This window comes from Dryobates pubescens, chromosome 36 (assembly GCF_014839835.1).
Source record: "Dryobates pubescens isolate bDryPub1 chromosome 36, bDryPub1.pri, whole genome shotgun sequence".
Lineage (NCBI taxonomy): Eukaryota > Metazoa > Chordata > Aves > Piciformes > Picidae > Dryobates > Dryobates pubescens.
Window position 1 is genome coordinate 6021754 of NC_071647.1, and position 12912 is coordinate 6034665.

At 61.4% G+C, this 12912-nt stretch overlaps 1 protein-coding gene across 1 annotated transcript in view; it reads left to right on the forward strand.

The window, feature by feature from the left end:
- The first annotated feature begins 2673 nt into the window (after positions 1-2673).
- PSMD11 (proteasome 26S subunit, non-ATPase 11) overlaps positions 2674-12912 on the forward strand; it is a 35529-nt gene continuing 25290 nt past the window's right edge. Inside the window, exons 1-2 of the mRNA XM_054176891.1 lie at positions 2674-2814; positions 4808-4909. Coding sequence (XP_054032866.1) covers positions 2724-2814; positions 4808-4909 — 193 coding nt within the window. The 5' untranslated portion in view covers positions 2674-2723. The remainder of the gene's footprint in view (positions 2815-4807; positions 4910-12912) is intronic.

Here is a 12912-nt window from a genome sequence, read left to right on the forward strand (position 1 = left end):
TTTCATGCTCCTTTTCTGGGGGTGCAGGGATTCAGTGTGGGATCTGGTTTCAGAGCCGGGCGGGTGGGCTGCCCAGCTGCCCCTGATGCTTCACCCATGATGCTCCAAGCTGGTGGCTCCTCTGCAGCTCCCAGCCCTTCACCCACTGAACATCCCTGCTCCAGTCCCTACCTGAAGCTCTTGGGGCTTTTGTCCCCCAAATGTGTCATCCCTCCACACCCCTCCATCTTTAATGGGGTTTTGAGTGTGGGTTGGAGTGACACAGGGCTGGATCTGTCCTGGTGCTGCAGGATCCAGGGCCATCAGTGTGATGAGCTGTGCAAAGGGTCAGGTCTCAGCTCCAGCCCCACCGTTGCTGTCTCCATCTGCTCACTGGGCTTTCCTCATCATTAGGGGCCAGAGCCAAGGGTTAAACGGCCACACAGACTCCCATGGTCCCCCCAGGGAGGGTAGGTGGGGCTGGGTGACCCCCACACTCTGTCCCCAGGCACAGCCTGGAAGTGAAGCTGGTGCTGTCTAGATCCCCTAGCGAAACCCCAGACCCATCTCCACCAATTTCTCCCCTCCCAATACCTCCCCTGGCCTCAAACAGTTCATATTTTCATGGGGAAAAAAGGGATCCCCACCTCAGCTCCCTGGGCGGGCAGGGTTTAGCCTCTTCCACCCATCAAGGTGTCTTGGCCGTGGTCCCTGGCACCTCCTAGTATCCCAGTGCTCCCCAGCTGCCCCCTGTTGGGCACGCAGCGGGTGTGAAGCCTGGCTCACAAGCCACACAGCGAGTCCCTGCTCTCAGTGCCACCTCCCCGCAGCAACGCACAGCTCATCCCCGGGGCTGGAGCCGCCTGGCTGGATTTGCCATGCTGGGATGTCCTGGGAGCGAGGGCAGGCTGTGGCCCAGAGCCCCCCTGCCAGCCTGGGGGGCTGCTTTTAGTCCCCAGCTGATATGAAATCGAACCTGGGAGGTATTAGATTTGTTTTCCCAGCGGCTGGTCTGTGGGGATGCTCAGCCCAGCTCGTCTGGGACAGAAGCAGGGATGAGGTGGGCCATGGTGGGGGTGTTGGGGAGCTCGGTGGTGATGGGGGGGGGCTGCTTTGGGTCAAATCGTGGGTGTGAGAAGCAGGGGCAGGGGCAGGCAGGGGAGGTGTGAACACAGGGACCTCATCATAGGCCTGTCCCACCCTGTGCTGCCCCTGAGAGCAGATCCAGCTGCACCCTGGCACAATGGGGACGAAGGATACAGCACTGCCACGATGTGCCCCTGCTGAGGATCTCCCCTGTCCCTGTGCGCTGGGGGGGCATGGAGAGTGGAATCCCCTGGCACGTGGCTGTTGGTGGGGTGACCTGGGGGCTACACTCCAGCCTGGCTGGGGCGGGGGGCCATGGGGAGCAGGATGCCCCTGGCACGTGGCTGTTGATGGGGTGACCTGGGGGCCACACTCCAGCCTGGCTGGGGCGGGGGGCCATGGGGAGCAGGATGCCCTGGGGTGTGGGTGTTGATGGGGTGACCTGGGGGGCCACACTCCAGCCTGGCTGGGGCAGGGGGCCGTGGGGAGCAGGATGCCCTGGGGTGTGGCTGTTGATAGGGTGACCTGGGGGGCACACTCCAGCCTGGCTGGGGCGGGGGGCCATGGGGAGCAGGATGCCCTGGGGTGTGGGTGTTGATGGGGTGACCTGGGGGCTACACTCCAGCCTGGCTGGGGCTGGGGGCCATGGGGAGCAGGACACCCTGGGATGTGGCTGTTGCTGGGGGGTGCACATTCCAGCCTGGCTGGACAGGATCCCCTGGGATGTGGTTGTTGATGGGGTGACCTGGGGGGGGCCACACTCCAGCCTGGCTGGGGCGGGGGGCCATGGGGAGCAGGATGCCCTGGAGTGTGGGTGTTGATGGGGTGACCTGGGGGGGGCCACACTCCAGCCTGGCTGGGGCAGGGGGCCGTGGGGAGCAGGATGCCCTGGGGTGTGGCTGTTACTGGGGGGACCTGGGGGCTACACTCCAGCCTGGCTGGGGTGGGGGGCCATGGGGAGCAGGATGCCCTGGGGTGTGGGTGTTGATGGGGTGACCTGGGGGGCCACACTCCAGCCTGGCTGGGGCAGGGGGCCATGGGGAGCAGGATGCCCTGGGGTGTGGGTGTTGATGGGGGGTGCACATTCCAGCCTGGCTGGACAGGATCCCCTGGGATGTGGTTGTTGATGGGGTGACCTGGGGGGGGCCACACTCCAGCCTGGCTGGGGCAGGGGGCCGTGGGGAGCAGGATGCCCTGGGGTGTGGCTGTTCATGGGGTGACACCCGGGGCCACCGGGACTACACTCCAGCCTGGTCCCTCCCGATCGACCCCGCGGGACACGCCCCGCCCCGCCCCGCCGGCCGCCCAGCGCCGCAGCGCGTCCCGCGGGTGCCCCCCGCCGCTGCCCGGTGCCCGAGACCCCGCCCGGGCCCCGCGCTCCGTCCCGCCGCGGGCCCCCGCCCGCCACGTGCAGCCCCGCGAGCCCAGACCACGCCCTCCAGCCAACCACGCCCCCCGCACAGACCACGCCTATTCGCCCACCCACCCCGCGCCAAGCCCCGCCCCCTCCCCCGGGCCCCGCCCTCCCGCCCCAGCCCCGCCCCGCGCCCTCCGGCGCGGGGACTGCAGCTCCCGCCATGCCGCACGGCCGGAAGGGGGCGCGGCCTGCGCAGCCCGATTCCGGGCTGGCAGTGAGCAGGGAGCGAGGGAGCGGTAAGATGGCGGCGGCGGCCGTGCTGGAGTTCCAGCGCGCCCAGTCCCTGCTCTCCACCGATCGCGAGGCTTCCATCGGCATCCTCCACTCCATAGGTGAGGCACCGCCGCCCGCCCCCGCCGCGCCGCCCGCCCCCGACCGCCCGCCGCCGCCTCCCGCCTGCCGCCGCTGCCGGCTGCTGACTCACCGTGCGAGCCGGACGGGAGCGAGGCCTGGGCCCGCTCCACCGGCCCCGGCCCGGCCTTCCGCACCGGCACAGCTTCTCCACCCGCGCCGCGGGCTGTCGGGCCGGGGCCGGGTCGCTGTCCGCCGCCGGCGAGGGCTCCGCGGGCCCGAGCGACAGGCAGCCGCCGGGGCGAAGCGGGCGGGCGTCATGGAGCCCTGCTCGGGCAGGCTGTCAGCGGAGCCCCGCCGCTTGGGCCGGCTTTGCCTCCGTGTCTCCCCGGGGGCGGGCGGCGGCGGCGGCGGGTGAGCCTGCCCGCCCGGTAACGGCGGGGCCGGCGGCTGTGCGGGCAGGCTCTGCCGTTACCGGCTCTCTGCTGCCGGGCTTTGTCGGTTGTGCCGTTCAACGTCTGTGTGCTGCGGCAGCCTGCCGCGGGTCCTGGGGGCTGAGCAAACTCTGCTGGAAGCGCTGTCTCCTGTGCTGATGCTGAAGCGCTGCCGGTGTTTAAATCCCCTGCTCGGCGCCGCGGAGAAAGTTGTGCGGAGTTGTCCTGCTTGCCTTGCCTGGAGTTCTCCCTCCTGCTCCTTCCGAGACAGAGGCTCTTGGTGGCAGTTTCCTTGTCAGGGTGTCCTGGGCGCTTATCTGTACCCAGGAGATGTTGGTGCTCTGAAGAGGGTTGTAAGCGTGAAGTGGACGTCCCTCTTTGTCTGGGGCTTGAGTCGTCCAGGGGCTGCCTTTGAGGCTGGTGTAGGCAAGAATGGTCCTTGGTTCCGGGGGGGGGTGAGTTCTGCGAGGCCCCCGTGACCTGCTGTCACCTCGCTGGGGCAGGCAGGTGAAACGCTTCCTTGTGTCCCTGCTGCCCCTTGACACTGCTGTGAGGGGATGGGAAGTTGCTTGTCCCTCCTGCTGTCTCTCTGGTTAATTAGCAGCCGGTGTTCTCCTGCCTCTCAACCCACCCCCAGCTCCCCGGGCCGGCAGGCTGGGGCAGGAGTTAGCTTCTGCTGCTGGCTGCTGTCAGCTGGAGCAGTCCGTCCTTGCTGTGATGCTTCGCTGCTTGAGAGCAGAGTCCCTTTGCTTTTGACATCATGCTTGTTAAGCTGTGGGGCCTGGGAGGCAGGGGAGCAGAGGGGAGGATTTTCTTTCCCTCTGGCACCGGGCAGTGGGCTTTGACTTTGTGCAGGTGCCGGACAGGGGCTGGTGGAGAGGAGTATTCACAGGGCAGGAGGTGGCAGGGGAGAAAGGGGATGGGTTGGTGGCTAACTTAGAGGAAATCAAGGCTGTGTAAACACAGGCTAGGTGCTGCTGTGTGTCACTGGCTCTGAAGTGTGCAGCAGGGCCGGGGTTACTCATGCTGGTACACAGAGTGATGATTAGACTCTCGGAGTTCCGTGTGGGAAGGAGCCCTGACTCCAGCCTGAGCCGCTCCTGAGCGAGGGCAGACGTACCCAGCTTGCAGAGCTGCTGGCTTCCTTCTGCATTTTGACCACAGGATCCCAGCCTGCCACACAGACCAGCAGCAGCAGACATCTCAGCCTGGGAAACCCCTCTGAATTCTTCTGCTTGGCTTTGTGGCTTCAGCAGGAGGGGCTCTGGGGGGTGTGTGTGTGTGTGTGTTTTGGAATGAAACCTGAAGGGCTGGACAGGCTTAATGAGGCTGCTTCAGAGCTGAAATCAGAGTCAAGCTGGAGCATGCAGGTGTCTCCCAGCTGGATTAAAGCCTTGGTGAGGTGGAGCTGAGGCTCTGTCTGTAAGCTGCATTTAAACTTTCCTCGTAATCTGCTTTCCAGGTCTCGCAGCCAGGCTGAGCTCCCCTTTGCCTGTCTCAACAGCTACTTCTTTTGGGGCCTTTCCAGGAGCTGACTGGGGATGATTGTCTTTGAACTGAAGCAGCACTAAAGGTGACTTTTCCCCCCCTCTTTCCCCAGTGAAACGTGATGTCCAGGAAAATGATGAAGAAGCGGTGCAAGTCAAAGAGCAGAGCATCCTGGAGCTGGGCTCCCTTTTGGCCAAGACTGGGCAGGCAGAAGGTGAGCCTGGAATCAGTAGCTGAGGTAATGGTAGGGGGTAGGTGCACCCAAATGAGCTGAGTCCCCTGATTTAATGGGATAGAAGGAAGAGCAAGTTTGGGCAGGAAGAGACAGACAGAACCTAAAGAGCAAGGTAAACATCATAAAACATCAACCTCCTGTCCCTGGGCCCAGGGGACTGCTGGTGCCTTGGACAGTGGGTGACCCTTCAGTGTGTGTCCTTGTTAGCCCAAGTGGCTGTAGTTTTGTTGCAGCTGGGGTGAGAAGTTTCCCTTGGTTTGCTTCAAGTACTCTCAGAGCTCTGTTTCAGGTTGGAAAGTCTGTCCCCAAAAGTCCTTTCTCAGCAGCTTCTCTCTCAATGAATTGATTTGTCTTCTGCAACATGACATCAGGAGAGCCCTGTCCAGCCTCACACAGGCAAGACTTGACAGTCCTCCCATTGTGTGTGTGTGAAAGGACAGAGACAGAGGGAAGGTCTCTGTTCCATGGGTTTTGGTTGGGATCTGTTTGTGTCTTTGTGTCCTGGAAAGCTCAAGGCAGTGTGTTTGTTATTTTGTGCTCAGTTCAGTGTTGCTCCATGGGCTGAAGAAGCTCTTGCCCTTCTGGAGCACCTTTCCCCTCAAGCATCCCAGGAGCTGAAGCACTCCAGCCATACAAAGGCAGCTGGCCATGGCTCAGCTTGGCTGACTTCTAACTGTGCACAGCAATAGTGCAGAGTGTGAGGGGAGGTCTGTGTGCTTTTAGCAGTCTGGAGGGGAAGAGAGGTCAGCAGAAGGTTTAATCAAACTGAACTTCTAGTGCTGGAGCAGTTCATGGGAAGTGCTGTGAGGGCTCAAGACAGCAGCTGGTCAAGCTCATGGTTTTACCTTGATTCTGAACCACACACTTGGTGTCCACTGTCCAGAGTTTGTCTTGACCTGGCTGCTGTTTGAGCCTTCTGGATGCTGACCCTGCTGTGATTTTGAGTTGAACTCTTCTTGGGACAGATAGATGCTCTTGGAGCAGTGCTGGAAACAAAGGTGCTGCTCATGGGGGGAACTTCTGACAAGGGCTTGGAGTGATATTGCAAGAGAGAATGGATCTGAGCTGGATGAGGGCAGATTGAGGCTGCAGATAAGGAGGAAACTCTTTACATTGAGGGTGGTGAGACACTTGTGGATGTCTCCTCCTTGGGAGGTGTTCAGGACCAGGTTGGATGAGGCCTTGAGCAACCTGGGCTGGTGGGAGGTGTCCCTGCCCATGGCTGGGGGTTGGAACTGGATGAGCTTGAAGGTCCCTTCCAACCCCAACCATTCTGTGCTTCATCTCACCCAGCTCTGGATGTCTGATTTCCTAGTGTGGACAACTTCTATAATCCATGGATAAAAAGAAGCCCTTCCAGCAGATTCTTCCTACAGTAAGGAGCTGGAACAGGCTAAACAAATCCTGCTGAAAGTGTCCATTTCCCTCTTTGACCTCAAACCAACTGCAGTTCAGGTGCCTGTGCTGTGTGAGTGCCCTTTGCCCTCTGGTGTTTGCCTCTGCAGAGATAACTGAATGTGGCTGTGCTCCTCTGTGTCTGGGTTGAAGCAGGGGAAGCCATCACAGGGGTCTCTGAATAAATGTGTGGCTGTGCTGCTGGAGTGCAGGAGCCTGAGGGAAGAGCTGCTGGGGGGGGGTGATGCACTCAGCATCATGCAGCAGGCTAGGATTGTACTGGTGAAACACTCAACAAATTGTAGCCAACTTTGTGGAGAGGCAGGGATCTGCTGGAGAGAGTCCAGCACGGGCTGTGATGCACTGGGACTGGAGCATCTCTGCTATGAAGAAAGGCTGAGAGCCCTGGGGCTGTTTAGTGTGGAGAAGAGAAGGCTAAGAGGGGATCTCAGCAGTGTCTGTAAATCCCTGAGGGGTGGCTGTCAATGCTGATCAATACCTGAGGGGTGGGTGTCAGGATGAAGGGGCCAGGCTCTGTTCAGTGGTACCCAGTGATGGGACAAGGGCCAACAGGGACAAGCTGGAACCCAGGAGGTTCCACCTCAACATGAGGAGAAGCTTCTTCAGAGTGGCTGCTGGAGCCCTGGAGCAGGCTGCCCAGTGACCCATCTGGCTGTGTTCCTGTGTGACCTGCCCTGAGTGCCCTGCTTTGGCAGGGGGTTGGACTGGATGATCCCCAGAGGTCCCTCCCAACCCCTGCCATGCTGTGGTTCTGTGCTGGTCTCTTTTTGTTGCACAACTTGCAGAAGTTTAGGGCTCAAACTGAAGCTGTAGACAAGTATGAAGAAGCTGAGTTTGCTGTGAGAGTGGCTAGCTGGTGAGGCCTGCAAGGGGAAGGTGAAGTCATTGCAAGTGGCAAGGTTAAACCCATCAGACCCAGGGGTGTGAAGGAACAAAGGCAAAGTGTGTCAGAGGGAAGAGTGGACTGCAGCGGCAGTAGGGGGCGCTGGTGGTAGGGGCAGCAGGGGCAGGAGCAGTGGGGGCACTGGCGGTAGGGGGCACTGGCGGTAGGGGGCAGTGGTGGTAGGGGCAGGAGCAGTGGGTGCACTGGCAGTAGGGGCAGTGGCAGTAGGGGCAGGAGCAGTGGGTGCACTGGCAGTAGGGGCAGTGGCAGTAGGGGCAGGAGCAGTGGGTGCACTGGCAGTAGGGGCAGTGGCAGTAGGGGCAGGAGCAGTGGGTGCACTGGCAGTAGGGGCAGTGGCAGTAGGGGCAGGAGCAGTGGGTGCACTGGCAGTAGGGGCAGTGGCAGTAGGGGCAGGAGCGGTGGGTGCACTGGCAGTAGGGGCAGTGGCAGTAGGGGCAGGAGCGGTGTGTGCACTGGCAGTGGGTGCACTGGCGGTAGGGGCAGCCTCAGTGGGTGCACTGGCAGTGGGGGGCACTGGCGGTAGGGGCAGGAACTGTGGGTGCACTGGTGGTAGGGGCAGCAGTGGTGGGGGCACTGGCGGTAGGGGCAGCTGCAGTGGGGGCACTGGCGGTAGGGGCACTGGCAGTGGGTGCACTGGCGGTAGGGGCAGCTGCAGTGGGGGCACTGGCGGTAGGGGCACTGGCAGTGGGTGCACTGGCGGTAGGGGCAGCTGCAGTGGGGGCACTGGCGGTAGGGGCAGCTGCAGTGGGGGCACTGGCGGTAGGGGCAGCTGCAGTGGGGGCACTGGCAGTAGGGGCACCGGCGGTGGGTGCACTGGCGGTAGGGGCAGGAGCAGTAGGGGCAGCTGCAGTGGGTGCCCTGGTGGTAGGGGCAGCTGCAATGGGTGCAATGGTGGTGGGGGCACTGGCGGTAGGGGCAGCAGCAGTAGGGGCAGTGGCCGTGGGTGCCCTGGCGGTGGGGCAGTGGCAGCGGCGGTGGGGGCACTGGTGGTAGGGGCAGGAGCAAGTAGGGGCAGCTGCAGTGGGGGCACTGTCGGCGGGGGCACTGGCGGGGCAGCTGCAGTGGGGGCAGGGGCGGTGGGGGCACGGGCGGTGGGGGCAGCGGCAGTGGGGGCACTGGCCCTGGGGGCAGTCGTTACCCCGGCAGGGGCAGCGGGCCGGCAGGGGCAGCCGTTACCCCGGCAGGGGCAGCGGGCCGGCAGGGGCAGCCGTTACCCCGGCAGGGGCAGTCGCTGGGCCGGCAGGGGCAGTCGTTACCCCGGCAGGGGCAGTCGCTGGGCCGGCAGGAGCAGTTGTTACCCCGGCAGGGGCAGCCGTTACCCCGGCAGGGGCAGTCGTTGGGCCGGCAGGGGCAGTCGTTGGGCCGGCAGGGGCAGTCGTTGGGCCGGCAGGGGCAGTCGTTGGGCCGGCAGGGGCAGCGGGCCGGCAGGGGCAGCGGCAGGCGTGCCAGCCTGAGACTCCGTTGCCCTGAGGGGAAGCCGCTGTCACCTTCCCGTCCGCCTCCTCCGCTGGAGCGGGCCGGGGGCAGCAGCCAGGGTCAGCAGCCAGGGTCAGCAGGGGCGTCTCCAGCTGCTCACAGGGGCGGCTCCAGGCAGGGACAGGGGTTTCCATCTCCGAGGGGGGGCAGTAATCTGCTGCTGCTTAAACCTACCGAGGACCCTGCTGAGGCCGTGCGGTTTGTGGCCAGAGCGAACCGGAGCCCCTCGGGTGCCATCTGGGAGCACCTGGAGGAGAAGGTTGTCAGAAGCAGTCGCTGTGGACTCACCAAGGGGAAGTCATTCCCTGACAGCTGCCAAGCTGCGCTGCCATCCGGCGTCACCTGGGCAGAGGGAGCCTCACAGAGTTCAACCAGGGTAGGGTCCTGGCCCTGGGGAGGAGCATCCTCCAGCAGCTCAGGTGAGGGCTGACCTGCTGGGAAGCAGCTCTGGGGTAAAGGACCTGGGAGTCCTGGTGGACAACAGCATGACCATGAGCCAGCAGTGTGCCCTCATGGCCCAGCAGGTCAGTGGCATCCTGGGGTGCATTAGGAAGAGTTTTGCCACCAGGTCCACAGAGGTTCTCTTCCTCCTGTCCTCTGCTGCACCTTGTGTCCAGTTCTGGGCCCCTCAGTTTAGGAAGGACATTGAGACACTTGGAGGTGTCCAGAGGAGGGCAACGAGGCTGGGGAGAGGCCTTGAGCACAGCCCTGGGAGGAGAGGCTGAGGGAGCTGGGGTTGCTTAGCCTGCAGAAGAGGAGGCTCAGGGGAGACCTCATTGCCCTCTACAACTACCTGAAAGGAGGTTGTAGCTAGGAAGGGGTTGGTCTCTTCTGCCAGGCAAGCAGCACCAGAACAAGAGGACACAGCCTCAAGCTGTGCCAGGGGAGGTTTAGGCTGGAGGTTAGGAGGAAGTTCTACAGAGAGAGAGAGATTGGCCACTGGGATGTGCTGCCCAGGGAGGTGGTGGAGTGCCCATCCCTGGAGGTGTTCAGGAGGAGACTTGATGGGGTGCTTGGTGCCTTGGGTTAGTTGATTAGGTGGTGTTGGATGATAGGTTGGACTCCATGGTCTTGAAGGTCTCTTCCAACCTGGTCTGGTCTATTCTATTCTATTCTATTCTATTCTATTCTATGAGCTGCAGCTGTGGGTTGGAAGTTCCAGCTGCTGTGCTGCTGCCTGGCTGAGGGTGTAACTAATCTCTGTGGAGCTGTGGGCTTTGGTTAAAAGCGTAGCAGTGATACAGGTGAGCCTCTTCAGCTGACTGAAGGAGGCTGAGGGCTGGCCTGGGAGATGAATTCCTTGGGTTTAGGACACTTCTGGATTGTTGTTTTTTCATAGCCTTGCTTGCAGCTGCAGGATTGGAACAGCTCTGCTCAGGAGTTTGGGTTCATGGTAGCTGCTGGAAGTGCTTTCTGTGAGGGTGAGCAGCAGGCTTCACTTCCCAGAGCTGCTGCTCATCACTTCTCCAGAGCTGTCAGTCACAGCCCTTTGCCAAGCATTGCTTTTGCTTAAAAAAACCAAACCCATAACTGACAAACCCCACAACCTGAAATCCCCAAAATAGCTGACAGCTACAGTGGTAGGAGAGAGCAATTGCTCTGGGAGCTCTGAGCTTGCCTGTCTAAAGCTGCACTTCCCACACACACAGACAGCTTCTGCCTGTTGACTTCCAGCCTGCTTTCTGCTCAGCTCTTGGGCAGCTGTTGAGCAGGGCAATGGTTAGGCCACACCTCGAGTCCTGTGTCCAGTTCTGGGCACCTCAGGTTAGGAAAGAGGTTGGAAGGTGTCCAGAGAAGGGCAAGAAAGCTGGGGAGGGGTCTGGAGCACAGCCCTGGGAGGAGAGGCTGAGGGAGCTGGGGTTGCTTAGCCTGCAGAAGAGGAGGCTCAGGGGAGACCTTCTTGCTCTCTGCAACTCCCTGCAGGGAGGTTGGAGCCAGCTGGGGGTTGGTCTCTTCTGCCAGGCAAGCAGCAGCAGAACAAGAGGACACAGTCTCAAGCTGTGCCAGGGGAGGCTTAGGCTGGAGGTTAGGAAGAAGTTCTACATGGAATGATTGCCCTTTGGAATGTGCTGCCCAGGGAGGTGGTGGAGTCCCCATCCCTGGAGGTGTTTAGGAAGAGCCTGGATGAGGCCCTTGGTGCCATGGTTGAGTTGCTCAGATGGTGTTGGATGATAGGTTGGACTTGATGATCTCTGTCAGCTTTTCCAACCTGCCCCCTCCTACCCTGCCCCCTCCTACCCTGCCCCCTCCTACCCTGCCCCCTCCTACCCTGCCCCCTCCTACCCTGCCCCCTCCTACCCTGCCCCCTCCTACCCTGCCCCCTCCTACCCTGCCCCCTCCTACCCTGCCCCCTCCTACCCTGCCCCCTCCTACCCTGCCCCCTCCTACCCTGCCCCCTCCTACCCTGCCCCCTCCTACCCTGCCCCCTCCTACCCTGCCCCCTCCTACCCTGCCCCCTCCTACCCTGCCCCCTCCTACCCTGCCCCCTCCTACCCTGCCCCCTCCTACCCTGCCCCCTCCTACCCTGCCCCCTCCTACCCTGCCCCCTCCTACCCTGCCCCCTCCTACCCTGCCCCCTCCTACCCTGCCCCCTCCAGCAGTTCTGCAGTGTGTTTCTCCTTTCTTTACTCCTAAATGTAGTTTCTTTCCTGCATGGGTGAGTGTGGTGTGCACTGAGAAGCTGCTTTGGTTGGTCCTGGGAAGCTGGTGCAAGGCAGCCACCTGCAACAGAACCTGGGAGTAGCTGGGAGTGGATGGATCTCAGCAGGAGTCTTGCTGCCAGCCTCCACCATCCCAGTGGCCTCCCCTCACCTTGTTCTAGTTGATGAGCAGCTGGCTGAGTGTGAGCCAGCACTGTGCCCAGGTGCCCAAGGAGGCCAACAGTGCCCTGGCCTGGATCAGGAATATTGTGGCCAGCAGGACCAGGGCAGGGAACATGCTCCTGTCCTCAGCACTGGTGAGGCCATGCCTTGAGTGCTGGGTTCAGTTTTGGGACCCTCAGTGTAAAAGAGACATTTTGGGGCTGGAGCAGGTCCAGAGCAGGGCAACAAAGCTGGTCTGGGGAACAGGGCTGGTGAGGAGCAGCTGAAGGAGCTGGGGTTCTTTAGCCTGGAGGTTGGAGCCAGGTGGGGTTGGTCTCTTCTCCCTAGTTAGAAGTGATAGGATGAGAGGAAATGGCCTCAGGTTGCACCAGGGGAGGTTTAGGTTGGACATCAGAAGAGGCTTCTCAAAGACTGGCACAGGCTGCCCAGGGCTGCCCATCCCTGGAGGGGTTTAAAAGAGGCAGAGGTGTGGTGCTGAGGCACATGGCTTAGCAGCAGACTTGGTACAGAGTTAGCTACTGGTTGGAGTGGAGCATCTTGAGGATCTTTTCCAGCCAAAGCAATTCCATGATTGATAAGACATGCCTTGATAAGACACTGCAGGCCAGGCAGACTGCTGGGGGCAGAGCTCAGAGCTGAGGGTGCAGTGCTGGGACCTGCTGAGAAGCAGACTTTGGTCCCTGTGTTGAGGGAGAGGTTCTCAAGTGCTTGTGTGTGGCAAGAGCACAAGAATCAGCATCTGGGCAACTCCAGCCTCAGTGCTGGCTCTCTTTCCACGTCCCCAAGGAGATGTGAAGTCCACCTTGCCCAGCTCCCAGCAAGAGGAGGGATGCTGGGGAGCAGCTCTGCACAAAGCTGAGGGGTTGGGAGCAGCTGGCTGCTGCTCTCCTGCTGTTTTGTGTGAAGCCCAAGTGCTTGACTTGCAAAGCTCCCTTTGTGAGTGGCACTGCAGGTTGAGTGATCCTTGGGACAAAGGCAGTGGGGGTAAAGTCTTCATCTGGCCTGGGGCCCTGGGTGACAGCTCCTTGTTGAGTAAAAGCTGAGCAGGCTTGGTCACTGAGGCAGCAGCTTAGAGAATCACAGAGTTCAAAGAGTTCAGTGGTTGGAAGACTCCTTTCAGATCCACTCCAACCCTCAACCCAGCACTGCCAGGGCACCACTCACCCATGGCCCTCAGCACCACATCTCCATGGCTTTGAAACCCCTCCAGGCATGGGGATTCCACCACTGCCCTGGGCAGCCTGAGAGAGGGCTTGACAATCCTCAAGGGGAAGAGATTGTTCCTCATGGCCAACCTAAACTTCCTGCTGGGACAACCTAGGAGGTCTAACCCCTAATCATGAGGTCTGTGGTGCCAGCTTGGA